Source organism: Nyctereutes procyonoides, unplaced genomic scaffold (genome assembly GCF_905146905.1).
Source record: "Nyctereutes procyonoides isolate TBG_1078 unplaced genomic scaffold, NYPRO_anot_genome, whole genome shotgun sequence".
Taxonomy (NCBI): Eukaryota; Metazoa; Chordata; class Mammalia; order Carnivora; family Canidae; genus Nyctereutes; species Nyctereutes procyonoides.
Window position 1 is genome coordinate 51,439,984 of NW_026575047.1, and position 27,898 is coordinate 51,467,881.

Sequence of the window (27,898 nt, forward strand, 5' to 3'; positions counted from 1 at the left end):
ATCCACGCTATAGTATATGTCTGAATTTCCATCCTTTTTAAGGTTAATATTCCATAGTATGTATGAACCACACTCTGCTTATCCATTTATCCATCCATGGACACTTGGATTGCTTCCTCCTGTTGGTTATTATGAACAATTGTGCTATGAACATGGGTGTACAAATATGTTTAGAGCCTGAACTTCCCTTGAGTGTATACTCAGAAGTAGAACTGGTAGATGACATGGTAATTCTATATATATATATATATATAGAATATATAATATAATAATAATAATTAATAATTAATTTATTTATTTATTTTAAACTACCAGTCTGTTTTCCATAAGAGCTGAACCATTTTACAGTTCTATCAACACAGCACAAGGGTTCCATTTCTCTACATCCACTCAACTTGCTATTATATGAACTTTTAAATGATAGCATCCTAACCAAAATGGTTGAAAGGCAGTAAGAGATACAGGCTTCCAGTTAGGGGAACAAACAAGCCATAGTGATGAAAGGTACAGCAGAAGGAACACAGTCTCTGGTATCATGATAGTATGGTGACAGATGGTAGCTACACTTTTGGTGAGCGTAACTCAGTTATTGAATCACCATGTTGTACCCTTGAAACTAATGTCATATTATGTGTCAACTCTATGAGAGATAGGTAAATAAATATCAATAATAAATATCCTAATGGTAATGAAGTCCTATTATGGTTTTGATCCATATTTCCCTGATCATCAGTGACATTGAGCATCTTTTCTAGTACTTATTGGCCACTTCCAGATCTTCTTTGGCGAAATGCCTATTCAAGTGCTTTTGCCAATTTTTAAATCAGTTTGGTTTCTTTTGTTGTTGTGTTTTAGTTCTCTATATCCTAGATATTATAAAATATGTATTTGTAAGTATTTTCTCTCATTCTACGAGTTGCCTTTTTACTCTGCGGATAGTGTCCTTTGATGCACAAAAGTTTTTTAATTTGATGAAGTCCAGGGATGCCTGGGTGGCTCAGTGTTTGAGCATTTGCCTTTGGCTCAAGTCAGGATTCCGGGATCCTGGGATCGAGTCCCTCATCAGGATCCCCATGGGAGCTTGCTTCTCCCTCCGCCTATGTCTTTGCCCCTCTCTATATATCTCTCATGAGTAAATAAATCTTTAAAAAATATAAATAAATTTGATGAAGTCCAATTTACCTATTTCTTCTTTTGTTGCCTATGCCTTGGTATCATAGCCAAGAAGTCACTGCCAAATCCAATGTCACGAAGTTTTTTCTCTGTGTTTTCCTCTAGGGATTTTATAGTTTCAGCGCTTATATGTTCAAGTCTTTAATCCATTTCGAGATAATTGTTGTATATTCTATTAGGTAGAGGTCCAACATCATTCTTTTTTATGTGAATATCTAATTTTCCCAGCACCATTTGTTGAAAAGACAAACACTTCTCTTCATCGAATGATCTTGGCACCTCTGTTGAAAATCATTTGACCATATATGTCAGGGTTTATTTCTAAGCTCTCTCTATATTTGCTTGTATCCCAGCACCAAAGTGTTTTGATTACTATAGCTTTGTAGTAAATTTTGAAATCAAGAAGTGTAGAGTCCTCCAACTCAGTTCTTTCCCAAGGTTATTTTGGCTACTCAAGGTCCCTCGAGATTCCATGAACATTTTAGGATGAATTTATTTCTGCAAAGACAAATATTGTTGAGACTTTGCTAGAGACTGCACTGAATCTGCAAACTGCTCTGGGTAGTAGTGGTGACATCTTAATTAAGAAGTTTTCCAACCCATGAATGCGGATGTCTTTCCATTCCTCTCCATTTTCTTAAATTTCTTTCACTAATATTTTATAGTTTTTAGTGTACAAGTCTTTCATTTCTTTTATTAAGTTAACTATTAAGTATTTGTTTTTGATGCTAATGCCAGTGAAATGGTTTTCTTGCATTTTGGGGTTGTTCTTTGTTAGGTATAGAACTCAACTGATCTCTGTGTGGTGGCTTTATATACTGCTACTCTGCTGAATTATCCCATTCTAAAATTTGAGGGGAGGAAGTTTTAGGATTTTCCACATATAAGATCACATCATCTGTGACCAGAGATAATTTTACTTTTTCCTTTCCTATTTGGATGCTTTTTCTTTTATCTAATTGCTTTGGCTAGACTATCAGTATTATGTTCAATAGAAGTGGTAAAAGCAAGCACCTTGCTTTGTTCTTCATCTTAGAAGAAAAACTTACAGGTTTTCACCCTTAAGTATGATGTTCACTATGGATTTTTCATATGTCTTTTATGATGTTGAGGTGTTACTTTCTATTCCTAGTTTTTTGGATATTTATCATATGGAAAGGTACTGAATCTTACCAAATTATTTTTCTAAATCAATTGAAATGATGTGTTTCTTCCCTTTGTTATGTTAATATGGTTTATTACATTGAATGATTTTTGTATGTTGAACCATCCCTGCATTCTGGGCATACCTCCCACTTTATCGTGGTATATAATCCTTTTAATATGCTGTTGAATTTGGTTTGCTAATATTATGCATAGGTTTTTTTACATCAATAATCACAAGGTAAATTTTTTTTTATTCATAAAGAACTATAGTTTTATTTTCCTGTAGTGTCTTCATCAGACTTTGTAAATTTTTTTTTTTTTTTTATGACAGTCACAGAGAGAGAGAGAGGCAGAGACACAGGCAGAGGGAGAAGCAGGCTCCATGCACCGGGAGCCTGACATGGGATTCGATCCCGGGTCTCCAGGATCGTGCCCCGGGCCAAAGACAGGCGCCAAACCACTGTGCCACCCAGGGATCCCTTCATCAGCCTTTGTAAGGGCAATACCAGCCTCTTAGAGTTAGGACATGTTTTCTCCTCTTCAGTTTTTTGGGTGAGTTTGAGGAGGACTGATTCCTTTGTTCTTCTTTAAATGTTTGGTATAACTCACCAGTGAAGCTGTCAGGTGCAGGGTTTTTTTTGGCCAGATTTTTGAATCTACAGATTCAATCTCCTTACTAGTTCTAAGTCTTCCCAATTTTTTATTTCTTCATGATAATATCTTACTAAGTTTTGCGATTCTAGGAATCCATCCAGGTCATTAAGTTTATCCAATCTGCTCTTATACAATGGTTTATAGTCCTCTCTTATAATCCCTTTTACCTTTGTAGAATTGGTAGTCATGTGCCCACTTTTGTTTCTGACTTCAGTAATGAGTCTTCTTGTTAGTCCCTCTCACTACAGGTTTGATGATTGTGTTAATTCTTTTGAAGAATTGGCTCTTGGCTTTCTTGATTTTCTCTGTTTTTTTTAAAGATTTTACTTATTTATTTATTTGACAGAAAAAGAGCACAAACAGGCAGGGGAAGCAGCAGAGAGAGGAGAAGCAGACTCTGATTTGAAATCTTTCTTCTTTTATTATTTTTAATGTGAGTATTTACAGCTATGTATTTCCCACTGAGTATTACTTTTGCAGAGTTCCATAAGCTTTGATATGTTGTGTTTTCATTATTATGCATCTGTATGTATTTTCTCATTTTCCCTGTTACTTCTACCTTGACCCATGGGTTTAGAGTATATTCTTTAATTTCCACATGTTTGTGGATTTTCTAGTTTTCCTTCAGTTGCTCATTTCTAACTTAATCCCATTGTGGTCAGGGGAAGATACTTTGCATGATATCCTTTTTTTTTTTTTTAAGATTTTTATCTATTTATTCATGAGAGACAGAGACAGAGACACACACACACAGAGAGGCAGAGATACAGGCAGAGGGAGAAGCAGGCTCCATGCAGGGAGCCCGACGCGGGACCCAATCCTGGGTCCCCAGGACCAGGCCCCAGGCGGCGCCAAACCGCCAAGCCACCCAGGTCGCCCTGTATGATATCTTTTAAATCTGTTGAGACTTAATCTGCAGCCTAAAATGTGCTGTATCCTGGAGAATGTCCCATGTGCGCCTGAAAATAAGGACTATCCTATTGCTGTTGTAGAGTGTTCTGTATGTCTGTTAGATCAAGTTGGTTTATCATGTTTTTCCAAGTCCTCTATTTCCTCACTTATTTTCTGCCTAGGTGTCCTATCCACTATTGGCAGTGGAGGGGTTGAAATCTCTTATTATCTAACTATATATTTCTCCCTTTAAATCCAGCAATTTCTGCTTCACATATTTTGATGGTCTGTAATTAGACACAAAAAGACTTACAACTGTTGTATTTTCTTGCTGTATTGAAACCTTTGTTAATATATAGTATCCTTATCTCTTTTTTTGATTAAAGTCTATTTTGTGCAATATTAGTATAGCCAGTTCTGCTTTCTTAGGGCTACTATTGGCATGGGATATCTTTTTCTATCCTTTTGTTTTCAACTTATTTGTGTCTTTGGAACTATGAGTCTCTTGCAGACAGTATATAGTTGGATACATATTTTAATCCATCCTGATCTTTTAAAGAATTCAATCCATTTACATTGAAGGTAATTACTGATAAGGAGGGACTGACTTCTGTATTTTACTATTTGTTTTTTATATACTTTATAGCCTGTTTTGCCCCTCGTTTCCTGCTACTTTTTTGTGATTTTTTTTTATAGTGAAGCTTTTTAATTCCTTTCTCATTTTCTTTCTTTCTTTTTTTTTTTTTTTTTTGAGAGATGGGGGGGGGCAGAAAGAGAAGGAGAAAGAGAATCTCAAGCAGACTCCACACCCAGCTCATAACTCAATACAGGGCTTAATCTCATGAACCTTGAGATCATGATCTGAGCCAAAATCAAGTCAGACACTTAACTGACTGAGCCACCCAAGTGGCCCTCCTTTCTCATTTTCTTTTGTATATGTTCTGTAGCTATTTTCTTTGTGGTTACTGTGGGTATTAGACCTAACATCCTAAAGTTGTAAATATGCTAATGTGAATTTATTTATTTTAAAGATTTTATTCATTTATTGAGAGGCACTGAGAGAGAGGCAGAGACTTAGAGGGAGAAGCAGGCTCCCTGTGGGGAGCCCAGTGCAGAACTCAATCCCAGGACCCTGAGATCATTCCCTGACCCAAAGGCAGATGCTCAACCACTGAGCCACCCAGGCCCCTCTAATTTGAATTTATACCAGCTTAAATTCAATAGCATAAGAAAATTCTTCATATCAAGGTGGTTCTTCAAAAGCAAATAAATATGGAATTGTAACTTGAGATAAGGACCAAGTACAAAGCAGACTGCAAGGATAAAGAAAACAGGTTGGCCTTTTCAGACGGTCAGCAAGGAAAGCCCCTCCAAGGGGACATTTGCCCAGAGCCCGCAAAGATAGAGAAGCTAGTTTGATAAGGAGGATTACTGACAAAGAAAGGCTGTAAGTCACAGAAGAGCTTGGGCCCCTGAGAAACAGAGGCCAACATGCCAGGAGTTTACTGTTGAGGTGGAGAAGGGAATAAAGTCCAGGGCAAGCAGGTGGTCCCAGTTACAGAGCCTGGGAGGGCTGTGCAACACAGGGGGGTATGCCCCATCACCCATATGGAAAGCCACAGGAGGGCATAGTGCTGCTTAGTAACAAGGCCCTAATTCTGCAGATGAAGCTCTTGCTGGTCCTTCTGTGGCAAGGAATCAAGAGGGAAGAAAATGAATGTGAGGAGCCCAGCAAGGCAGCTCCTGCAGTCACCCTCTTTTGTCTGAACAGAGTTGTTGCCAAGCCCAGAGACAATGATGGGCAGTCCAGGGTGGAGATGCAGACCAACAATAGGCCCCAGACATGTTTGTGACCCTGAAAGGTGAGACAGGGCTCCCTTGGCCCTGACTTTGAGTGCTTGCCCTGCTGTGTACTTGCTCATTGGCTGTGCTCCCTGACCACAGCACTGCCCGCAAGCCTCCATCTCCTCTGTAGGACAGAAATATAATGAAATACACCAGGTATGAGGAGAAGGAGAAACAACCCAGCTTGCCATCACAGACATCCTCTCCTTCCATTCCTCTCAGGCACGTACCATCAGGAGAGACAGAGAGAGAGGCAGAGACATAGGCAGAGGGAGAACCAGGCTCCCTGTGGGGAGCCCAATATGAGACTTGATCCCAGGACCCCGGAATCATGACCTGAGTTGAAGGCAGATGCTCAACCACTGAGCCACCCAAGTGCCACGACACTGACCTAATTCATACATCACAACCATAAGATGCTTATGAAAATTGTAAGCAAACACATAACACCAAATTCACCCAGCTTTCAATGTGTTACCAAGGCCCTAACAAGTGTCCAGGCCTGCCTTGGGGGATAGGAGCCTGTCTAGATTTAGCCTCAAGGGTCTGAGCCACAAGCGTGGGTGAACAGGTCTCTACTCAGACCCAAGCGGGAAAGTGGGAAGGGTGTGGGAGCTTGGATGTCACCATCCAAAGCTACTTCCCACAGCTTGGAGAGAAACATGGTGCAAGGAAGGTGGCAACCACTCTAGCAGATTCCCTTCCAAATCCACAAAAACTAGGGAAACACAGCCATTTCAATCCAGCAGGATCACAGTAAACACTCTGACAGGAGAGAGGCGGGCTGCTTGGCCTCACCTTCCTGCTCACTGCACCTGGAGACCTGTCTAATGACAGGGCTCCTCATCCCACCCACAATCCTTTCCCATCCTCCTGGTTTAAAGAAGATCTTGCTTCCTAACAGTAATCCCTTCGCCAGAAGAGCCACAGGAAGAACAGAATTCTTTGGATTTTCAAAACTAGGGTTTAAGAGATTGAAGGACGGTAGTGGCAGAGGGTGGTCTTGTTCATAACAAAGTGTAATGTCTGAACATAACCTGTCTTTAAACTTGCTGAATGGTGGCCCACCACTAGAGCAATAGAAACTAGTTCCCAGTGCTGAGAGTCTGTACAAGTGGGTCAAGGAAACTCTGCTTTCCTTTGTTCTCTGGCCTCATCAGACTGGCCAAGAAACCCCACAGGAGGAGGCTAAAGGGTTCAGTATTAGTGTACACATGCCAAATGCCCTTCACCACAATGACCCCGCCCTTACTAGGCAGGCTTCATCAAGAAATATCTAAATCCCAAATTAATGTGGTTGGCCCCAGATCTGCCCTCAGCCATGGGGTCTGGAGCCTCCAACCTCTTCGTGCGAGCAGTGGAAGGGGAGTGAAGAGTGTTGGATTAAAGCCAGGTATAGGGACCACTCAGTCCCTGTCCTTCATCATACCACTGTGGGGGGGGTTGGGGGCAATAGCACCACCCCCTCCCTGCCCCCATCCTGACGATCAAATTATGAAAGAAAATATCAAAGTGGAAGTCTGGCCTCATTACTACTTTAGCTGCCATAATAAGTGTTTATTCCTGGCATTTGTGCCCCGGACAATTAAAAAAAATAAATGAGATGAAATTAACTACAGATGAAAGAGTCTGCTGTGGAGTCAGCCCCACTAGCCCTCCTCCCAGGCTTCCTCTGGGCAGACCAAAGCACAGCAACCCATCATTAACCAGCCACCAGGAGAACTTGGGTTTGTGCAGATGAACACATATTTCTCAGAAACCAGGGCTAGCACCTCCTCTGCTCTCACTCCTGCCCTGTGGTTCAGATCCTCTCTCCCACACACTCTCCATTTCCAGTCCCCACCAAGCACAACTGTGGGACTGCTCCTCCTCCCTACTTCAGCAGCACCACTCCTCAGGACACCCTCTCCAAATGCCCCACTCCAGTGTCCACCCAAACCCCTAGAGCTCACCCACTCCTTCCTGCAGCCATGTCACACCACCTGCCCTCCCACAAAAGTAACTCCTACCACAACCCCTGCGGGACCTGCCACCCCTCTCCTGATCTTGCAAACTCTTAAACTCTTACTCTTTTCAGCTCAAAGGTCAGCTCTTCCTTGAAGACTCTATGCTGCAAGATCACTCAGCAGCCCTCCACCTGGACCCCAGAGGTCACTGCAGATATTTCTACGGGGTTTTATCTGTCTGCTGATAACACTGCCTTCTGAGGAACAGACCAGGTCTGTTTTGCACCTGGATCCCCAACACCTTAACACAATGCCAGTGGGCTTCAAAAATGCTTGTTAGGGGAGTGGATGGATGTGTGGGGTTGAGATGCATGCAGAAGTCTTTCTGTGTCTAAACTGAGGAATGCAGGCCCTCCCCCTGCACCCATCATGTGAAAGCTTCCCACTATTCCCATTCACCAGAGAGGTAGACACAGGCTTTATGGCTCTTTCCCTGTGCTCTCAACCAGACAACCTCTCCCCCGACTCTCGTCCAGCCCTCATGGCACACAGAAAGTGCTGATTCACATTCAAGTTGGATCCTGATTCCTTCTACAAGACCATTGACTCCTTAGAACAGGGACTGACTCGCCCAACTTCGAATCCCCCCTGGAGGAGGTCTGGCATTTAGGAAAGATCTCGGCAAACCTCTGGTAAGGAATGGCAGGGCGGGTACAACCACCAAGCAGACCCAGGCACTGAAACTACACACTAGGGCAGAGTGGGTGGGTGGGCCCTCTCCCATGGGATGCATCCCCTGACGCCCTCTGCTCAGGGGTCACGGGGCTGTGGGTGTCTCCATTCCCCAACCCAGCTTCTTCCTCAGCTGGGCAAAAGACAAGAACAGAGCACTCATCAAGGAGGAAGCAGAGCCTGCCTAGGTCAGGACCCCAACTCAAGACTCACCATGTTCATGACAGTGAGGATGAACCTCTGGGCAGCCTCTGCCCCGTGGTACTGCACCATGTCGGCATCAGCCACCACCAAGGTCTCCACTGTATGCTCGTTGGTGAGCTGGATGGCGTTCCTCCGCTCCCGCCAGTCCTGGGACTGCCTGCCCTTCCTTGGCTTCTTCTTTTCTAGAAAACAACAGAGATGTTCATGCAGTCCTTGGCATTTTGATTTCCAAGACCCTACAGTGAAGCAGCCTTCTACTGAGACTCTCACTGAGAATAGCCAGCCTCCAGTGGCCAGAAGCCGGACCTCCACGATCATGGGTTCGGGGTGGGGGGAGGTGTCCTGAGCTCACTTCCTACAGGTGGAGCTGAGGCACATCGAAGCCCCAGGAGGCAAATGGGACTGAACATCAGGGAAGAGAAAACCTGTCGCATTAGAGGAAAGCAGACAGCAGTGCAAAGTCAGTGGAGGAAAAGGAAGCCTAGGCCCAGTGGGGAGAGATCAGAAAGCACCTCAGGTAAATGGCAGAGAACCAGCCAAACTTTCTGAAAGGGCTTTACCCACTGCTGATAGCTGGGACCCAGGGAGGTGGTGGCACTCTGGCCACTGTGCTGACAGTCATGAATAAGGAGCCATAAACATAAATAATCACAAAGCATCATTTCAAAGAAAAACAAAACATAATCAGAAAAGAAGATCACATGACACACATCCCAGCCAAGATGCAAGTGTGCCCTTTGGTTAACACAGGGAAGGGTCATCAGTAATCCTCTGCTGACTCTTTAGATAAACCGATTTCTCTATCAGATCTTACGTGGATCAGCAGGCCTCGTGATCAATTAGAGCCCAAATCAGAGTGTCTGGGTGCTCCAAGCTGCTGTGTGAGGGTGACCTAGACTTTGTTAGTAGAAACCCCTCTGACCAACATTAAAGGCTGATGCAAATGGCACCCATTTTCAGGACCCAAATGTATGTAAACAGAAAGGCACTTCCTAAATTTGGCAACTATTATTTCCATTTTGAGCACTAGCCCCTATGGAGAGGACAAAAGTCACCTCTGCTACAATTTCCATGTAGGGAATGCAGCCTACGTAGCACATACTGGCTTCATAGTGTGACCTGATCACTCCAGAGCCAAAAAGCCTGAGGTATGGGTCATAATGGACGAACGAGAATACTCTGTACAATATAATTTACAATTACGAAAAACAAAAAGCAATCTAAGTATCCAACCACAGAGAAAGCCAGCCATGGCAAAACAAGTTTGTAGCCATGAAAGGCACGTTTGTGAAGATTATTTAGCGATGTAGACAGAAGCAGGACTAAATCTGTATATACAGTTAAGCTGTGATATTGCAAAGATTTAGCACACAAGTACCTTCAGGCTCTGAAAGAACATAAACAAACAAACAATCAAACAGAAGATAACCAACCAACCTAGGTAGAATGTAACTAAACATGAGTGGTAGGGGATACGTGATCTTCATTTTCCTTTTTTTCCTCTGTATTTCCCAAGTGTAGACAATGAACTAGAATTTACTTTAAAAAAATGGTGAGTTTTAGAAAAACACAAATGTCACTTTTAAATTCTCCACAATACAGAAGGCATGGGGGAGCAACATTATGTCATCTAATTAGCCACCGAAATGCAAAATGAAACACATGAATGTCTTGGCCCCGCAGGATGGTTCTCTCCTTGCCCAGAGCCAGATCCACCTCCCACAAAGACTTCTAGGCCTCAGCAGTGGAATGAGGTAAGAGTCCTTCTGAAGACAGAAGGCAAGGCCTTACACGTGGGCAGAAAGAAAGATGCCACTTGTTGAGGTCTCTTTATAAACCTATACCCACTTTCAGCAACCACTTCATCTCTGACCACAAGGAAGGAGGAACACAGTGATTTCCAAATTCTGGACTCTGGGTGCTTGCTTGCCACATACTTATTGCTTGGATCAGGCTGGCCTGTCCAACTCGGAATTTGTAAAAAAAAAAAAAAAAAAAAAAAAAAAAAAAAAAAACAAACAAACAAACAAAACAAAAAAAAAAACCTTGCACCTGGGTGGCTCAGTCGATTCAGCTCAGGTCATGATCTCGGGGTCCTGGGATCGAGCCCCACATTGGGCTCCCTGTTCAGCCGGGGGTCTGCTTCTCCCTCTCCCTCACCTTCCTGTTTGTGTACCGTCAAATAAATAAATAAAAACTTTAAAAAAAAAAAAAAACCAAAAAATCACCTTGCTCCCATTGCAACACAGTGGAAGTGAAGGGCTACCCAAGTAAGGGCTCTGCTGTCATGAGCACACCCACATTCTCCCAGGCAACTAGCCAGGAGCCACGTGGTGCTGCAGCTCCAACTTCTGTTCACATCTGCAGATGCTCAGCACTTGTTTTTGCAGTGTCCTGTTTTCAGGTTCTCATGTATAAAGAGCTGTAGTTTTGGCAAGGCCCAGAGGACACATTAGCCATCTCTCTCTGGAAGATGGTGAACTTTGAACTTGTTTGAGCTGAGCAGTCTCTAAGAAAAGGAGCCCATTGCTCCCAAAGGGGCAAGCTGCACCTGGACATTCAACATATCAAAATGCTGCATTGGGGGAGGGTGGCCGGATGGCTCAGTCAGTTAAGGGTCTGCCTTCAGTTCAGGTCAGGATCTCAGGGTCTTGGGACCCACATTCGGCTCCCTGCTCAGTGGGGAGTCTGCTTCTCCCTCTCCCACTGCCCCTCCCCCCTGCTCCAGCACACACACACTCTCGCTCTTAAATCAATCAATCAATCAAGCTCTCAAATCAATCAATCAACCAATCTATCTTTAACAAAAGGTTGCACAGGCATCAGTCTTTCAAGTACCCAGTACTTTCAAATACAAAGACCTGCCTCCCCCTCCCCAATGGACAGCAGAGAACTAATAAATATTGTTGTCAAGGGGGAAATGCTGCAAGTTGACATGTGCCCTGAATACTAAATATCAGTAAAACACAATGGTCAGAAGCTCTGGTTGTATGTATGTATGTATTTATTTATTTATCCATCCCTCCCTCCTTCTGTCTCTCTCGACTTTAAAGGATTTTCACTACGACTATCCCATGTGTTTCCTTCATGGTTCCCAGCCCCTGGCACAACACTTGGAATGGAGTAATATTCACTGAACAAATGCATGCATGGATGGATGAGTGAGTGGGTACGTGGAATCCCTGTTTCCCAATCACAAGCTGAAGTCAAGTGCTAGGCAGTGCTGGGTGATTTCAGCCCCAGAACCCAAGGCTTGCCTGGCTCGGCTCTGATTCCCCCCACCTGCTCTGCCTACACATGGCCAATGGGCTCCTCGCTGCCATCCGAACTTCAGGCACAACAGTAGGAGGACCCTAGAAAGCTCAGGAAAGGGTTCTGTGCTGAGCATGATGAAACTGATGCTGTGTGCTGCAGAACCCACACAGGAAGACAGGGCACAGCTCTTCTGAGTAGCCCTGTCTGGCAGTGGTCCTTCTGCTTGGAGGGTCTCTAGGTTGGCAGGGCTCTTTAGCAGCTATGGCATAATTATCCCTCCCAGCTGCCCAGGGCCTGCTGTCCTGCTGTCTGCACTCCTTGCACTGAGTGCTGCTCATTGGGGCTGTCACACCAGAACCACACTAGGCTGGTTGGTGATGCAGAGACGTGCCCTAGTGCTATGTCCTGTCCCTGCACTCAAGGGAAGAGGTGGGAAGCCTTGATTCAAACTCCTGCGGCCACATGGGTTTCAGGAATCCAGAATTTTCAGATTTTTGCAAAGCAATCTGGTATGCATGCCGAATATTGATTACCACTTTCAATGAGGTCTAGGGTAGCAAGTGTTTTGTTGCCTTTGTTATCCAAAGGCACTACTATTTCTACAGTGAGATGAATTAAAGGGGTGAAGAAAGACACTTGGGAGCCTCACATCAGGGTAGGTCAGGGTTTCCACAAAATGAGCATCAAAAATCCTGGATTTAGGGGCACCTGGGTGGCTCAGCGGTTAAGCATCTGCCTTTGGCTCAGGTCATGATCCTGGGGTCCTGGAATTGAGCCCCGCATCAGGCTTACCATGGGGAGCCTGCTTCTCCCTCTGCTTGTGTCTCTGCCTCTCTCTCTGTGCCTCTCACGAATAAATAAAATCTTAAAAAAAAAAAATCCGGGATTTGGAATTGCAGATAAGAGACCAAGGACCTGTATTCCCTCTCCATGCCCGTGTCCTTCTTGGGGGTGGTGGCAGAGGAGAACAGGAGGGTGGAGGGAAGCTTGCTTCTTCCCTACCCCTGTCATCAATCCCTCTGCCAGTAGCTCCACGGCTATCACTTCTGAGGGTCATTCCTTCCCTATGGTGAGAACACCATTTTGACCTTCAGTTCCACAAACTGTGTACATACACCCTAACAATGTTTGTCAAGACTATTTTTCACGGATTATATATAAGCATCTTGAAAAGTAAGAAGAAAAAGGCCAATTTCAGAATAACAAGGGTGCTGGATCCAGACCTCACTGGAGAGGTCAAAGCTCAAGCTGGGCAGGTGTGCAGCCATCTGGAGGGCCCTCCACACTGGGCTTGGGAGTCTGCTGTCTCCAGCCACTGTGGGAATGAGGGAGATGGCCCTTACCACCCTGATGAGGACAGACCACAACCAGTGGGGCTCCAGGCCTTCTCTGCTCTTACAGACACCAGGGATCATTCCAAGTCCACCCAGTAGTCTTGTTTGCCAGCACATTGCTGGAGTTGGTGCTGACTTGGTAGATTTTCAACCTCTGGCTTTATACTATTTTTTTTCTTACATTTAGTTTCCCTTTGCCCCCATTATCCATTAAAAAAGAAAATTCTAGGGGGCACCTGAGTGGCTCAGTGGTTGAGCATCTGCCTTTGGCTCAGGTCTGATTCTGGGATCTTGGGATCAAGTACATTAGGCTCCTCGCAGGGAGCCTGCTTCTCCCTCTGCCTGTGTCTCTGCCTCTGTCTCTCTCATGAATAAATAAATCAAATATTAAAAAAAAAGAAAATTCTATGTATTTATGTATGATACCCCAAGTCTCTTTTTGGACCAAGAGGAGGAAGAGAAAAACACAAAGAAACTCAAAGGGCATTCTAAATGTGGTGCTTTTAGAATATTCACATTACTATTGATTCTAAGAAATTGAAGACTACTGAAAAGGCTGAACAAACACATAAACTGTCATTTTAGTTAGGAGTTTTGCTCTTGGCAAACTAAAAAAAAAAAATCTCAATTGTGAATTATTAAGCTCTGTATGAAACAGATACTTCTTGAGTTTAAAAATAAAGAGTCTTTAGCTATTTACCAGGGAAAAACAACACACGATCACAAAATATTTGGTGTGAGAGTTCAACAGCCAGAAGAATTACTCTGTGAGTCTACCAATGTCATTTCCAGGGAAGACCTCAGGTCACCTTTGTGCCAAGAGAGAGGAAAACAAGCCCATGCCAGCTGTTGAGGCAAGTCAGAGAGAAAACAGACACAGTAGAGAACAGGGGGGGCAGCTGCCCAAGGACATTGGGCCCTTCAAGATCTTGGGCAGAGGGCATTTCAGGCCAAGAAGCTCAAGATGGGTGCCACTACTGGGAATTAGGCCTTGAGTGTCCAACATGCTTACAGAGTTAAAGGAAAGATTTAGACTTAAACGTGTTGTCCTTCAAGCCAGAAATATAAGCTTTTCCCACACACCACATTCAAGGTCTAGATACAGAAATGTCTGTACCAGGCACAAGGGTACAGTGGAAATGTAAGATTCTAGAACAGGATATTCACCTAGCCATACTGACCACAGGTTTTCTCCAGCTCCCTTGAGGACAGGGTAAAAAGGCAATCCCATCAGAAGCCCTTGGTGCCATCATGATATGCTACACAGAATTTGCCTGTGGTCAGAGGAAGGCCATCTGTCCTTCATTCTCACCTTGAGACACCAACTCAGTGATTTGCACCCAATCGCCCTGAGACCTTTCTAAGCTCTGTGGTGGGGAATCCCTTCCAGTACTAGCAGAGGGGTCTGCACAGGCACGACCATGGCAGTGTTGCCCCAGTGGTCAGAGGGAAGGGAGGTCTGCACCTGGAGGGCCACAGAGTTGATGACAAGAATTCAAAACAGGGCTGTGGTTGGGGGCAGACCAGATGGTGTGCTTAGTTCAACCGGGAGCCACAATGGGATGCCGAGCAAGCTACAGACATTAAGCGTCATATGAATGTTCATACTCATCACCCTGGTTTGTAGTGATTAAGTGAAATGCTCATTGAACACATACTACATTCCCCAGAATGTTCTGACTCTTCAATAAATGGCACCTTCATTATGATGAGGATTATGCTGGCGGTGGCAGGGGGCAGTGACTTACTGGTCGAGGACACGGTTTTAAAGACAAAACACCTGGATTCCAATCTTGGCTGCTCAGCTGTTTTGTCTGACCTGTGATAAATCTCTCGCCCTCTATTTGTCTCATATTCTTTGTCAGTGAAGCAGAGAGCATCACAGTTCTTCTCTTACCAGGATGCTGTCCAGATCCCAGTTGGAGGCCTCAGCAGAGTGCTTGGCTCCATGGTAAGTGCTCAAGAAGGCGTAGCTTGACTACTGTCATTCTTCATGGAGACAGGACACAAGAGGGGCCTGTGGAGGCTACAGTGAGGGTATCCCTGTTGACTGTGTGACCCAGGCAGGTTCCCTAAGTCCCCCTCTCAATGCTGATGAGGAGGAAACACATGAGCCACAGAGAGCTCAGAAAGGCAGACGGCAGTCACAAGGGCACAGTCAAAGGTGCAAACAGGAGGAGGTGGTGGAGGAAGCCAGCCCAGGCTCACCATCCCAGGAACACAATTGCCCACAGAGAAACCTTCTGAAACGGTAAAAGAGTCCTCCCAACCCATAATTTGGGTGCAGAGGATTTTGGTTTTTAAGATAAGATTCCCCCAAGGAATCCTTTCAGGTAGAACATTCATTTTCACACCCTATTCCTATGGACACAAACAGCCCCAGGGCTGTCCAAGGACACTCTCTGGACAGTTGCTTCTAGGGAGCAGTCTTCCATCTGAAGGTTTTCTGGATGGAATGCACCAGCCACCCATGAGCCTGGGGACTGATAAAGTCACACCTGCCATGCCAGCATGAAGGAACACAGTCTCTGTGAAAGGGAGCTGTGTGCTCCCCTTATCTATAGTTTAGGTCCCAATCACAGCCCGCAGGAGCTAGGCTATCACTCCTCATGGGGGACTGATGTGGGGGTGGTCAGATGATGTCCACTGTGAGGGGAAACTGGGGTTTTCTGGTGGAGCTACCACCCCACAAGATGACATCCTCTGGGGTGGGACAGTGACAGATCTGGATCTCCTGGTTCAGTGCGAAATGTATCCCTTGCATGATTCTTTGACAGTTGACAGGTGAGTTTTTAGGAAACTCTAAGCTGCAGATCTGCTCATGCAAATGGGTCAAAGGTAGAATCTATAAAAATGGCCATTCCCTCAATTTCCACTGAAATAAGATCCAGGGCCAGTGGATGGAACACCGCATCAGGGACCCTAGGACAGGGAGTGACACAGATGGCAAGCACCCTCATGATTTACCTCTGAGTGTAAAAGATTTAAGGTGACTTACCCCCAAAATAGACAGACTGAAATTAGAGATATTAACAACCAGAGAAAAGAAAACGCAAATACACTTAACAGAGAAGGTCAGCATGGCAGCTCTGGTGATAAAAATCAGAGTCGTTACCCAACGCAAGGCAACAGGCACCTGGCTCTGAGGCCCACGCTGTGTCAGTCACAAACTGTTATCATGCAAACCTGCCCACACTGTGTCAGTCATAAACTGTCATCATGCAAACCTCCAGAGGAGCAAGCTGAAGCACCAGAAAATTTGGCAAATTATCTAGCTCTGGGCCACCAACCCACTTGACTAGGAATCCAGGGCCAATGGTCTCACCCATCCATTCTGCCTTAAAATTTGGTTGAGTTTCCTGAAATCAGGGAAAACTTTTTTTTTTTTTTTTAAGGTAAACAAGCTTGCTGGTCAGTTTTCTCACCCTCCACCAAGGGGCAAAAGTATACCATTCCTCAGGGAAAGGCAGGTGTACCTAACACCAACCTCTAACAAAACACCAGTAGAACTTGACATAGGGGCCTCTTGGTGATGCTTGGGGCAGCATTTTCCACAATGTTTTATGGCAAATGTGATTGTGAATTCTGTTCCTCAAATCTGATAGGAAGCTTCTCTGACGCCAAAGAGCCTAAAATTAAACCCTCCACAAAAGGAATTCCAGCAAAAATTGCACGGTGTGCTTCAAGTCAGCCCTTCCATCCAGGGAGGGCCTGGCAGCCCACATAACATGGGGAGGGCATGAGTGGGGCAGAAGTAAGAAAGGAGAGTGACAAATGCCCTGAGTTAGAAAGGACATGCAAGGTCATAGACGGTGACAGTGGCTTCCGGAATAAGAAGGGTGCTGTCTAGCAGGCAGGACCCACTCCTTCACCTCATGGCACAAGCCCCAAGAGGGGCCTCCCAGTAACCCCCAGGGCACCAGGGGTCTGCGGTTCCCTCAGCGTAGGCTGCCCAGGCTACCATGTAGGACACATGAATGGGTTTTTTTCCCCCCTGTACCTGCCACATAAAAAACTAATTCAAATCCAGAAAAACAAAAGTAACGGTGGGAAGAACAGAACCTCTCAGACCAGATCAAGCAGAAGACTGGAGTCCTGGGTCCACCAAGAGTGCCTGAGAGCCCTTCTGTGGCCTGTTAAGGTGGGAGATCCAGTTGGCCAACCTCGAGGGGCTTGGAGTACTCCCCAAATCCCCTGCTTACCTCCAAACTCTGCAGCTATTAACATCCACTTTGCAATCTAACATGGGTCCAGGCTTGCCTGCTGGACTTGACAGTGAGCTCAGGAGCCCAAACATCACCTTCTGAACATACCACAGTGCCTGCTGAGCATTGCCCAGAGTATAGTAGGAATTCAAGAATTATACTTAGTTGAATCAATGTTTTTAGACTCTTTGAAATTCCTCATTAATATCAAGATGAATTTCTAGGGCACTTCACACAAATGTCCTAGAATTACACTCTCACGAGGCACTTCCTCCACCTAAAGAGGTAGCAAAGCTGGTCATGAGAGGCCCACAGCTCCACCACCTGACAGAGCTGATTAGAATCTGCCCATGGGACACCTGGGTGGCTCAGTGGTTGAGCATCTGCCTTCGGCTCAGGTCATGATCCCGGACCCCGAAGTCCTGGGATTGTCCCACATGGGGCTCCCTGCATGGAGCCTGCTTCTCCCACTCCATGTCTCTGCCTCTCTCATGAATAAATAAATAAAATCTTAAACAAACAAAAAAGAATCAGGGGTGACCATGGGCAAGTTCCCTCATTAAGAGAGCAAGGTGATAATTTTTCCTCTCCCTTAGGGCAGATGTAGGGAATAATGAAGGGATGCATGCTCAACCTCTAACACAGGGTCAGATATAGAATACCACATCCAAATCATGCTACTCGTCTGATTTCTACCCTTAGCATTACACTACTATTACTGTGGCTCACAATTAGGGTCTAAATACTCATTTTTAAACTTTGCCTGAAGCAAACAGGGAACTTTGGATGCCTTTACACTCTCTACAAGGCCTAGCTGCTCATGTTCTCCATCTATCAGCACCTCTCACCTAGACGCTCATCAACCAACTTCTTGCCTTTGAAATTCCTTACTGGGCAGAGGGCATGAACAAACGTCTCGAAGGTCATCCTCAACCATGCAAAAATAAATTAAAATAATATACAAACAAGAGTTTCAAGAAGAGTGAGGGAGTAGCTTGTCCCTCCTGCTTGACATCCCAACTTACCCCCCAACATTCCAGAGGGGGGAATATTGTAATCCCGAACATGACAGAACATAAAACATGACTGTACATGAAATCAGCTGTTGAAGCCGTGAAACATACATAACATTTCACATAGGATAGAAGAATGAAAATCAAGTGGTTCTCATGAAAGCCTGGAAAACACCATGAGTCCGTCTCCTTGGGGGAGACACGTGTTGCTGCTGGGAGCGGGCTTTCCACACACAGACCCTCATCATCACACCACCAACCCTTTCGCAGGGCACCGATGCCACCACCACGACAGCATGGAAAACAGTAAGATGTATGGTTTCAACTGTATGTCCAATAGCCCCACTTTCCTAAAATAAGCAGCCACGGGGTATAATGAAAACGTCCTCAGTCTAGGAATTAGGAACTCTAGATATTCACCTGGGCCTGAACTGGATGCCTAAAAAGATGCCAGTTCACAGAAAGATCTGTTTCCCATGTACTGGTAATTTGTCTCTTGTCTCTCAGCATCCTTTCTGCACTCTGCTCTGGGCCTGGAAGCCTGCAAACTACATTTCCCAGACTCCCTTGTTAGCTGGCTTTCTGTTCAGCTCTGCCAACGGAGGCACCAGAGAGAGACCAGAGGGATAGCCCACAGGGAGCATTGGGTCCTTGTGTTTTCAGCTCAGGATGGCACTGTTCTAGCAGAACTACTGGGCAATATGGCTCCAGCCTCCAGCTCTTGGGACATTCCCAGCCTAGCTCCCCTACCACCCTCAGAGGCACATCCAGACACACCAGCTTTGGCTAAACCGCTTGGTGGTCCCAGACATGGACAATAATATAACCTATTCTATGTGAAATCCTTCTGTTAGAAACACTTAGCATGGTTTCCATTTTCTTGACTAGACACAAATGGGTATAGCCTAAAATGAAAGCGTCAGTCCTTAAACTACTTTTTAGATTTCATTCAAGCTTCAAGGATTCTTCCTCATTCTGCAATTAAGGATTTGTTTTTTTCGCCATGGGAGTATGAAGGTATTGGATGTGTACTTCCCCACTGCCATAAACAGGAATGTTGCCCTACACTCTAGTCACCATTTAAGAAAAACCAGTCACTAGGGGGCTCCAGGGAGGAAGCACCAACATCAGTACATGCTATAGATTTCCCAACCTCTCACAGCCACATCCAAGGACCTGGGGACAGCGTCACACAAACTGAGAGTCAACATGGGGAAAGTGCTGGAGGAGGAACCATGACCAGCCAGTGAGCCAGCAGTGGGTTTTCAGATGTAGTTTGAGAAATCTGCACCCACAGACTTATACACACCATTCTTTACAATAAAACCATCAGGCTCCCCAAAATTACTTTCTCATCACTTTTTTCTTCAACCAAAGCAAAAAGGGTCTGTTTCTAGAAAAGCTATCTTACCCAACTGGAAATAATGGTTCCACGTGTGCAGAAGTGCTCCCAGCCAGGTGAACTTTCCGGCAGCTGCAGAAATCCAACATCCTTGAAAAATAATGGCCCTCTCTCTCTGTCTCTCTCTCCTTTTTTTTTTTAATAGGAAAAAAATAACTTTTGCTCTCCAAGTATGAATTCTTTAAATAACTTCCCCCAAGGCCAAGTCATTTTCATAAAAGGCATTTTTTTCATGTAAATTCCTTACAAAGAAAGGTGGAAAATAAGAGTTGTGTTTTGGGGGTTTCTTTTTGAGGGGGGATATTTTATTTTTTTTGTGGTTAAGATCCCAAATGAAGAACTGATCAACCTTGGAATCCAAAATCAGTCCCTCCACTAGACAGAAGGTATGATCCACATCCTGGCCTTGGGACACAGCAGGGTCAGGGGCAGGAAACACACGCTGGCCCTGCTGGACCTTTTCGCCCATAGTCAGAGTCATGTAGATACCAAGTAGCCAAGTACCACTGCCTGCAGGTGAGGTGGAAAGATACTTCTGCAGCCAATAAATGCTGACTGGGAACCTACTGTGTGCTAGGTACTGCCACCACATAGGTGACCCTCTAGAAGGAACAGATGTTAACCAAATGCACAGATAAATATATGAAAGTTTATAACTGGATCGCATGCTTGTAAGAAAGAATAGATAACGCTATGACAAAATACAGACGAGGTGGTTCCAATTCAGGCTAGGTTCTGTGGGGAAGTGACACACGGGACAAAATCAGAACAAAGGTTAATGTGGGGGTGGGGAAAGAAAGCTGGGGGCAGGCTAGGCAGTGGGAACAGCACAAGGGAGGCAAACTGCAGTTAAAAAGAATCAAATACCTTCAGGAGGTACTTAGAAGGTGACACCAACACTACTAGGGATATTTGCATGACTAAGAAAGAAGGGCCACCAATGAGACACCTGGGTGGCTCAGCAGTTGAGCGTCTCCTTGGGTTCAGATCATGACCTTGGGGTCCTCAGATAGAGTCCCCTATCGGGCTCCCCATGGGGAACCTGCTTCTCTCTCCACCTATGTCTCTGCCTGTGTCTCTCATGAATAAATAAAATAGAAGAAGAAGAAGAAGAAGAAGAAGAAGAAGAAGAAGAAGAAGAAGAAGAAGAAGAAAGAAGAAAGAAGAAAGAAGAAAGAAGAAAGAAGAAGAAGGGCCACCAAGGAGCCATCCTGTCCTGCTTTGAATGGTTGTGCTAATCAAGGAGTTAGGGACCACTGGTTCAGGGCCAGGTGTTTAAAAAAGCTCCATGGGCTCTAGGCTAGTTAAATTTCAGGTGTTCTTGAAGCACCTAAGTGGAGAGGTGAAGCTGGTTGCTGAACATGCAGACTTGGATCTTAACAGCAAGGTGAGAACACAGAGCGGCACTTAGGCATCAGTGGTCCCAGGCCAATCCCGCAGGGACCTCGAAACTGTATGGCTAGATGGAAGAGCTGGAACCAATATGGCAGCAGGCAAGAGTGGGGGGCAGGGAGCACATGAGGTGAAGGGAGACCAGGAGCCAAGAAAACAAAGTTTCAGAAGGGAGGGCTGCTCAGCATCCCCAATACAGGAGAGAACCAGGTCAAGAGACACTCAATACAACAAAAGAAGGGCACATGGGGGTCTTAGCAAGAGCTCCACCAGGGGAAGATGGTGGAAGGGGAGCTGAAACCAGAGCAGGGAGGGGTGAAAAATGGTGATGTTGGAGGGGTTGGGGAGCAAAGAAACAGGGATACTTCTGGAATGTCTTAGAATAGAAGGACCACTTCCCTGAGATGACAAAATACCTGCACGTCCAGTGGAGGAAAGCCAGGCCCATGGGAAACTGCCATCTCCTCTCAATTTCTCCTGCTCTTTTCCCCCTCCTTGTGTTCACCAACGAGATTCCACAAACTCCCCACCGGGAAGAACAAAGCTCCTAATTTGCCCACCTTACACCAACTAAGAAAAGATGATCCAGTTCAACAGGTGCGAGCCCAGCCCCAGATCTGAATACTGGCCTTGCACTGGGTGCCCCTCTCAAGGGAGAGAGAAAAGTACATAAAACTTAACAGTCCTATAAACACCCCAAGAATGACAGAACCATCCAGGGGACAGCACAGAACTCTTAAGGAAAACTGGCTCTGGAGTAGAAGGGGTGGAGAAGCATATTCACTGTATCAGGAAAGGACAGAATTGCACCAACGTGGGAAACGCAGCAGGGAAAAGGGAAACTACCAGGTGGTACCATCTAGGAAGGGATCCATCTAGGAAGAGAATTCCGGTAAGAATTCTTTAGACTGGCTGACACAGGGGATTCTGACGGTTAAGGCGGAATACTGCCATTTCTTGTTCACTTCATGTCCATCTGAAGCCTCATCTCACCCTCTATTAAATATTAAATGTACTTGCAAAAGATACTGTTATTCGTTTGCTAGGTTGGTCCTTACAAAGTGCCACAGACTGGGTGGTGCAAACAACAGAAATCAATTTCTTCACACTTCTGGAAGCTGGGGGTGTCAGCAGGGTGAGTTTCTCTTGAAGCCTCTCTCCTGGCCTTGCAGGGGGCCATCCTGTCCCTGTGTCTTCATAGGTCTTCCTCCTCCATACCCATCTATGTCCCAACTTCCTCTTGTTGGAAGGACACCAATCATATTGGTTTAGAGCCTACACTAATGACCTCATTCTAACTTAATCAGTTCTTTAAAGACCCACTTTCCAAATGCAGTCATATTCTGATATGCTGGAGATTAGGACTTTGCCACATGCATGGCAGGGATACAAAAATTCAGTCCATAATGAAAGATATCCATATTCCTTCCTGCCCTAGGAAGTGTGGACTGGGAAGGTCATACCCCTATGTGAGTTGGTGTGTGTATAATAACCATACAGTCAGGACAATGTGGCAATTCCTGGAAAGGAACAATCCTTGCCGGAGTCTGTCGAGATGCATTTGGCAAATTTGAAAAATTGTTTTATGCAAGTGCTTGGCATGATCACATGCTTTAAGACTTGCTGAAAGTGTATATACAAGCCTACTGGTGTCTGACAGTTTTATCTTCTAAATTGATGGAAGATTTAAAAAAAAGAACATTCCCCAAACACACAGCTTGGGGGAAGAAATTAATTAACCTACTCATGTTTCAACCAGAGCAAGACAGGACAAACAAAAGCCTGTAAAGAAATCGACTTTTCTTCTGCACCTGGAGCCCCCCGTTGGAATCTTGGGTATTGTTCCTTTTGACAGGTGGTCTTTCATCTTTGACAAGGAAGTACAAGAAACTTTAGACACCTCAGAAATTTCTTCACCTTTGCAAGGAGGGCAGGCCATTCTATGGATTTGGAACTTAAACACAAAACTAAAATAAAGCTAAAGGCTCTATCCTTCTACCCCTCCCCCAATAGCACTCAGCACACCCTGGTGTGGTTAGACATCTCCTCACGCTTCCGGGTTTTGGGGGACTCCTCTCCCATACCCCTACAGCACTCAGCAAACCATAGAATGTTTGGTTGGACATCTCCCCAGGCTTCTGGGCTTTGAGGTTGGAGACTGCCCACCTCTGTATCTCCACCCTGAGGAGGGCCACCTGGTACACAGGCAGTCTTCAGTGACTATTCTGGAATGTATACAGGAATGAGAGAATCAAGTGAATGAACAATGGATCAAACAATGCTTTCGCCCTCTTTTTATTGGCTTAGAAGAAGAAAAAAAATTTCCTTGGCCTTTGTAGAGCTCTTGGATGTCAGGGATTCTTTCAAATGTATTAAATTCCCACATATTTCCAGAACAGCTTGCAATAAGACATCATTCACTCCTCTAAAGACCTCTTAAGTTTCACAGAAGCCCCAGGTGTCTCCTAACACATGGAGAAACAGCTCAGAACACCTGACTTACAGGCCTAGAGATGGGAAAACAAGTCCAAGTGCTCTTCTTTTGGCCTAGAACCAGTCACCAGACTGCTCATCTTTCCCAAACAAAGAGCCCTTTCCCAGATGCTCAGGACACTCCAGGGCAAAAGGACCTGCTCTTCTTGCACATTTGCCTGAGCATGGCCTTGGTTCTTCTGACACCAGGGTGATTCTTAGTAATGGGGCTCTGACTCACAACCTTCCAATGCCTCTACCAGGTCACTAGCAGGTGAGTTGTTCCCTTACAGTCAGGTCAACCACTTCTTGGACTTCCACATGCAAAGCAGCCTTATGCTCTACCAGGATGAGCAAACCAGCCAAGCAGTGGAGGGAGTAGAAACCTCTGTTAGGTCAACTGACAAATTCACTAGAACAGCCTCCTCTGTTGTCCTCTGGCTTCCTCTGAAATCCAGGGAGGCCACCACTTTATCACAATGGCCTTCATGAAGCATCTCATCTCTTCTCCACATTCTGGCCTCTGAACATATTATGACTCTAGCTAACCAAGTCATGGGACTAACTTGTACTTATAACTTCAATGCCACTTTCTCAAAGAGGCTTTCCTTGGATCCCTTCATCTAAGTCACATAGTACATTTTTATTTTCCTTGGACCACTAACCAAATTTAGCAATTATTTAATTGTGCTGTGTTTAGTATTAGTCTCTTCCTGGGGCACCTGGGTGGCTCAGTCAGTTAGGCATGCAACTCTTGGTTTCTGCTCAGGTCATGATCTCAGTTGTGAGATTGAGCCCCACGCTGGGCATGGAGCCTGGCTGGAATTTTCTCTCTCCCTCTGTCTCTCCCTCACCCTACCCCCTAAAAGTAGATTTAATATATATGTAAATGTATGTATTTATATGTGTAATATGTAACATATAAATATATATATATACATATTTTTAGATATATATTAGTCTCTTCCCCTAGACAGGAAGATCAATGAGAAAAGGAACTATGTCAGTTTATTCATCACTTATACATAGCCCTTAGTACATAGTAGCTGTTCAACAAATAATGTTAGAATAAGCAATCAATAGAGGAAATGAATATTACACATTTGTACTACTATGGTAAATAGTGTCTCAATTTTATCACCTTTTAATTGTGTTCAATGTTGAAATCTTTACCCATGCTTTTAAAGTAATCTCTTGGGTATCATTTCTGAGTCTTTGTCATTGAATAGAGGATTTTAATGCCTTGAAATTTGTTGTAAAAATTATAATGTTTGAACTGTCATACTTTTAGTTCCTTTTTCCTCTTCATTTTCCTATGTAAACCATAGTTCATTAAGTTTATCACCTCTAGTATTAAGGATGCAATTCTATTAATAAGTTATCTTTAAAATCTTAAGAAACATTCTTTATGTAGCTTTCTGATTATCAATGTCAACATATAATTTTGGCTTTCCCTTTTGTACAAAAAAAGAATTTAGTCTCTTTTTTTCCTCCCATAGTCCATCTCTCAGATTTGTAAATATTTCTTAAACTTGAGGTACAGATTATTAAAGTATTATATTTTATATTTTTATCTTAATTTTTATAACAGTTTTGTTGAGATATAATTCACACACTATAAAATTCACCCATTTTGAGTATATAACTCAATGGTTTTACTATCACCACCACAATAATAGGACATTTTCATTACCAAAATGAAACTGCATATCCTTTGGCAATCTCTCCCCATGTCTCTCTTCCTTCCCTAACCCTAGCCTCAGGAAATCACTAATCTACTTTCTGTCTTCATACATTTGTCTAATTCTAAACATTCCATACAGACAGAATCCTAAGATATGTGGTCCTCTGTCTGGTTTCTTTTACTTACAATAATGTTTTCAAGGTTCATTCATACTGTAGGATGTATCAGTATTCCATTTTTTTTCTGATATTTATTTTAATAAATTTATATTTTTATTGGTGTTCAATTTGCTAACATAGAGAATAACACCCAGTGTCCATTTCTTTTTATTGCTAAATAAGATTCCAATTGCATGAATGTGCCACATTTTATTTACCCATTCATTAGCTGACAGATATTTGGGCTGTTTCCACTTTTTGGCTATTGTGAATAATGCTGCTATGAACATTCATGCAGAGGCTTTTGTTTTTCTGTGGACAAATGTCTTCATTTCTCTTGGGTCCATATGCAGAAGTGGAATTGCTATATCATATGGTATCTCTATGCTTAGACTTTTGAGGAACTGCCAGGCTGTTTTCCAGAGTGGCTGCACCATTTTATATCCCTAGCAGTAGTGTATGAAGATTCTAATTTCTCTATGTTCCCACCAATACTTATTATTGTCCATCTTTTTATTAGAATCATGCCCAAGTGTGAATGGTATCTCAATATGGCTTTAATTTGCATTTCCCTGATGTCCAATGATGCTGAGTATCTTTTCATGTACTTATTGAACATTTATATATCTTTTTTGTTTTGTTTTGTTTTGTATATCTTCTTTGAAGAACTATATATTCTAGTCCTTAGCCCATTTTTAAACTGAATTGTTTTTTTTTATATAATTGAATTACAGAATATATTCTAAACACAAGTCCCTTATCAGATATACAAGATTTGGAGAAATCTTTTTCTATCATGTGAGTTGTCTTTGCACTTTCTTGATGATGTCCTTTGAAGCACAAACATTTGTAATTGTGAAGAAGTCCAATTTATCTCTATTTTCGTTGGTTGCTTGGGTTTTTTTAATAGCATTTCTCAGGAATCATTGCGTGATCCAAGGGAATAAAAATTTATGCCTATATTTTATTCTAAGAGCATGACAGTTTTTGCTCTCACACTTAGGTCTTCGATATTCTCTTGATTTTTCAATTATTGCATTTCATGTGCAACTATATTCACATCAGTTAGTTAAGCTTGACTCTATCTTAAGCCAGGTTCAATTATCAACATCAACTCTTTATATTATGACTTCCCTATGTCCAGTCTCTTAATTTTACTTTAGCTCAATCATCTGCAATTTATCTTCAGGGAATTCTTCCTGGGAGAAGGACAAGTAGGGTATACAGTTTCTAAACTCTCACCTTCAGTTGCCCTCACACTTGATTCACAACTTGTCTGAGTGTCACATTCTTAGGGCACAACCATTTCTCGACCTAACACTGCCATCTTGGCTCTACTGTTTTCTGGGACTTAGTATCTTAGACAACTCTGAGGACTGCCAGATTTTTGTTTCTCTTGAGTAATCTATTTTTTTTTTAAATGAGAGGGGTGGGGGGAGAGAGAGCGCACACAAGCACAAGAGCAAGTGAGCATGAGTATGAAAAGGAAGGAGAGGAACAGAGGGAGAAAGAGAAAATCTCTAGGCAGGATCCACACTCAGCATGGAGCCCAACATGCGGCGACTCACGTCTCTGAGATCATGACCTTAGCTAAAATCAAGTCAGGTGCTTAACCAACAAGGCCATCCAGGCACCTCACTGAGTCACCTACTTTGTCTGCTTAAGAATAGTACAACTTTAAAAAAAAAAGAATAGTCCAACTTTTGTTGTGACTCTTGTTAATTCACAAATTTTGCAAGGATAAATAACCTGGGTCTATGTATATTAATTTTGACTAGAACACAGAAAGACTTTTAACCTATAACTAAGTTGTTTTGTTTTGTTTTTTAATCTTCTGGAAAGCATTCATTATACATCTTTGATCAGTGCTCCCATTCTAACTTGGGGGGTGGGGGGAAGGCCCACAGGATTCCTTCTCCAGAGATACTTAACTTGGGTTTCCATCTTCTACAACCCATTTCTATCACTTTCTTTCTCACTGCTTTCTTTCCTTTGTGTCCCAAGGAAGCATCTCACATTTATTCTCTGTATCACTATTTCAAATGGGTGATGTCATTTCTGCCCTATACTGCCTCCTTCCTGGTTTTTAATTTTGCTATAGCAAACTTTAGCTTTATAAGCTTTCATTACCTTGCTAGCTCCTTTTTATTTTAAGGCTATTGTTTTTACATCTCATTCTGTAGTCCTTATGACTTTTGCTTCTTGAAAGCCCTATCTTTCTGCATCCCATTTAGACACTGGTTTTCTAAGATTTACTCTGGTCCCTGAAATAAATCCTTTCTGCATAGCCAGTTCTGCCAGACTGTGGTAGGATCTTAATCTCCACAGACACTGGTATACCACATGTTCTGAACTGATGGGACATTTAAATTTGGATTGACAGGCCTCCTCC

At 43.8% G+C, this 27,898-nt stretch overlaps 1 protein-coding gene across 4 annotated transcripts in view; it reads right to left on the reverse strand.

The window, feature by feature from the left end:
- The window catches only part of ADAMTS17 (ADAM metallopeptidase with thrombospondin type 1 motif 17), a 325,031-nt gene that overhangs the window by 256,110 nt on the left and 41,023 nt on the right, over window positions 1-27,898 (reverse strand). For all 4 annotated transcript variants that reach the window (XM_055326445.1, XM_055326443.1, XM_055326444.1 and 1 more), the window contains exon 4: window positions 8,601-8,773. In XM_055326445.1, coding sequence (XP_055182420.1) covers window positions 8,601-8,773 — 173 coding nt within the window. The remainder of the gene's footprint in view (window positions 1-8,600; window positions 8,774-27,898) is intronic.